This window comes from Pinus tabuliformis, chromosome 5_1 (assembly GCF_031772625.1).
Source record: "Pinus tabuliformis cultivar Carrire ecotype Pingquan chromosome 5_1, CPIR1, whole genome shotgun sequence".
NCBI lineage: Eukaryota > Viridiplantae > Streptophyta > Pinopsida > Pinales > Pinaceae > Pinus > Pinus tabuliformis.
Window position 1 is genome coordinate 233,177,795 of NC_142305.1, and position 3,661 is coordinate 233,181,455.

The following is a 3,661-nucleotide window of genomic DNA, read 5'->3' on the forward strand; positions in this document are numbered from 1 at the left end:
GAAAAAAAAAAGGAATGGCCTCCTCTCGAAAATTATCAAATAACTCTGAAAGATTGCATTAAAAAGGGAGCGAATTTTAACAAATGAAAACAAGACTCACACAAAGGGCAAGAAGCAACAACTATGCCAAACCATTGTAAGATTATTACAGGAAAATACAAAAAAATCATGGAAAAAATAGCTTCTAGTCGAAGATGCAAAACAAGTCTTCATGTTTAAGCGGTTTCTCACACATGTCGGAGCAATAATGTCATGAAAATAGCAATAGAACATGAGGTGTCTTTTACACTATCCAATTTCTTAAGTTGCAACAACAGAATCAATCAGCATCACAGAACAATAACGGCTTGCCTTGCTTTGGCAATTTAACTTTGCCCTACAGGAAAAATATTAATTTAAAAGAACTTGGTAGAGAAACAGAAAATGAGAAATATGACCAACATTAAAACCAATTGCTTAAAGGAGGAAAATTAAATATAGTTGCTTAATGACAATAATAAAACTTGGATGTTCCACTTAAGCCTCTTTTGTGACAAAAGTAAAGGCTCAGAACAAAATTGCAGTGCAGCGCATATCATATCAAAGATATGTCAATTTATAATCTGCCCAAAGCATTCATCTCTAATAGACAAGTTTGGACCAACAGCTACAAAAACACTCTAAAGTACTGCATTTAATTCTGATCTACAGTCGCAAATGATATTGCTTATATTCTCATTCGTCATCCTCTTCCTCTCCGTCTTCACCTCCTGCCTTCTTTGAGGCTGCCTTCATGTTCTTCCGCTTCACTCGTCCAGGTCGGCCCCCTCCAAGAGGGCTTGTTAGAGAAAAGTCAATATGCTTTTGTGAGTCAACTCTAACCATGAAAGATGGAATATTCACCACCTGCCTACCAACTCTGCATAAATACGAAAATATATTAACAATGAAAAATTAAAAGGATACGAAAGCCCATTATTTATGACACAATCGCAGCTGCATATGCTTCTGCTCTAGGAAAAACCGATTTCAACCTACTAAAAACTTAACTAGAATAAAATGAGGAAATAAAATCTCAATGCATGATGCAAAAAAGGGTAGGATTTTCAAAGCTATGTTTGAACAAAATGCGAAGGAATTGGAATCAACTAAAATATGAGAAAAGAATTATGGTATTATGTAGAGGTATCTGCTCTTGAGACAATGCATACATACAGCATATACACAGTGGAAGATGCACAAATATACACACAAAAACTATATATATGAAATGTGAATATCAATGAGATGAATGATGTGAATAATTTCAAGAGTATATGAAGTGGCAAAAAAGAGCTCAAATCGCTTATCACTCTGATATAATACCATATATCCTCAATAGCTATCAGGCTAGAGTTGTAAAACCTATATTGGCAATGGAACAGAGCACTATTAAAATTACCTGATGTGACGTTGCCTGATAAGAACACGAGCATGGTGGATTGACTTAGCCATCCCAGACTTAAACACCAGGGTCTGAAGTCGTCGCTCAAGGAAATTCTCGACTGTCAAGGCCAAGACATAATCGAGCTTGCTCTGAGTCTCATCAAGAAGTCCATACCTATTCATCCGACGCAACAAGGCCTCACCCTCAAAAATCCTTCGTGGATTCTTCTCATCAAGAGTAAGAAGCATTCTTGCTGCATTTCGAATGCGACTCAGTGTATACTGAACCCTCCAAAGTTCTCTCTTGTTGCGGAGTCCATACTCTCCAACCAACTTCAGCTCAGCATCCAGCCGTTCCTTCTCATAAGGACGGCGAGGTTTCTTAAAAGTCTTTCCATCTGAAACAAATGGGAAAAACTCTCAAAAACTTTAAATCTATACAAAATTACAGCCAAAACCACAATTTTGGGATCAAATTCAATACATCATTTAGATTCATTCGCTGCTTTCGGAGCAAAATTCCTTGTTAATTTTTGCATTACCTCTAACATGAGACTTAGATTGACATTGAAAACCAAGATCTATCATTTTCTATTGTATTCCGAAACGATACCATCTTCCCAAGAAAACTGTAACCCTAAAAGTCTTATGGAAAAGAAAATGAAAGCAAAAGCTGGGATCCATTTAACAGACGGTACCATTTTGAAAAGCTAATCATACTGCCCACATATGGGATCATTTATTATGTTCTTTGTATGTAAAATGCCAGATCTATGTTTTGCTGTCTCTTTGAAAGACCTTACAGAAATAAACCCCTACAGCCCAAAAATTGTGCAAACAGAAAAATTATCCCTAAAATCTTATTTTACCAAACAAAACCCTAAAACATTAAAAATATATATTTAAAAAGAAAAAATAGCATGATCGAGTGTTGAGATCCAACAACAAATGCAGTCTCATTGCCTTCAGAACACAGAGCTTGATTTCAACTTATTCACGTGTTTTCAACTTTTCGTCTTCGCGAAAACAAGGAACTCACATTCTGGAGGAATTAGGCGCCATTTCCATTCAAAAGAAAGAAGCGATTTTTTGTAAAATCAAGGAAAACTAGGAACTCCCATTCGAAAGGATTGGGCACCATTTCCATTCAAAAGAAAGAAACTGTTTTTTGTGAAATGAAGAAAACCTTTGAAATTCTTCCGAACGAAAGTTCCCAGTTCAGAAAACACAATCAGATGAAAGAGAGCATAGACTTACAGTTGCGATAGAAGTTAACGTGGACCATGGCTGCAACAGCTCCTCCTTGGTCCGCTTGGCTCTGTCCTAAACAACAATACAGATAGCCAAAGGATTTGACGAAAACTGGTAAAGTTTAAATATAATGCCTTCTCACAAACCCTAAAACCTAAAACCTAATTTGAGGTGAGACGGAGGGTTAAGTTTTCAAAGAGTTTAGAAGTGTGTAATTTGCAATAATAGTAATGTTAGCTGAAAATCTAATGTGAGGAGGATTTTAGATTATAAGTTTAATTAAAGAGTTTGATGGGATATATATATATAAAAGAGATCAAGGTATTTTTATATTATTTAAACATCCAACCAAAGGGATTTAATTTATTTTATATATTTATATTTTTTTGGTCACCTAATATAATTAATTTCCTTAACCATGGTTCTATAGTCAAAACTAGCCGTTGGTCAAGATAGGCGTTGGAGGCTCTACTCAAACTATTTAACATGCTATCTGTTTCTTCAACTTGTCCTGACGATGAACCACACTAGTTGGTTCGAAACGGGTGGACATATTTTCTCTGCATGTGATTTACGCCGAAATATTTCTTATAAATGTTATGGATCACAGAAGCCTCAATTCTACCATGTATAACTTCTGTTTACCATAATTAATATGGAATCTTAACAATATTATGAAGTTAACAATCACCCATGAAATATGTAATTACGAATCATTAATAAGTGTTTATTTTAATTTATAGATTAAATGGTCGTTTTTACTATATTTGAGTTTAAATTGTTTCATATGTAGAATTTGATTGTCTCAAGTTTTTCAAGGTGCTAAATTTATTTATACATTTAAAAATGTATTTTAAACAACAAAAAATCACATTTTTGTTTGAAATTGTATCGTGGGATTTCGGTGAAAAAGGTTATTTCGTGTATAAGTTAGACTACACCATTAATAAGTACAAGCCTAATAGTGGTTTGATAATCAAGATTCTAGTGCACCGATTATCTTTTC

At 34.6% G+C, this 3,661-nt stretch overlaps 1 protein-coding gene across 1 annotated transcript; it reads right to left on the minus strand.

Moving 5' to 3' along the window:
- Window positions 1–424: 424 nt before the first annotated feature.
- On the minus strand, window positions 425–2,819 carry LOC149164260 (small ribosomal subunit protein uS4y-like). The gene is made up of 3 exons (XM_089432008.1): window positions 2,662–2,819; window positions 1,421–1,802; window positions 425–898 (listed from the first exon to the last, which is right to left on the minus strand). The coding sequence occupies exons 1-3, from the start codon at window positions 2,687–2,689 to the stop codon at window positions 715–717; spliced, it is 594 nt and encodes a 197-aa protein (XP_089288134.1). The 5' UTR covers window positions 2,690–2,819; the 3' UTR covers window positions 425–714.
- Between the last annotated feature and the right edge of the window lie 842 nt (window positions 2,820–3,661).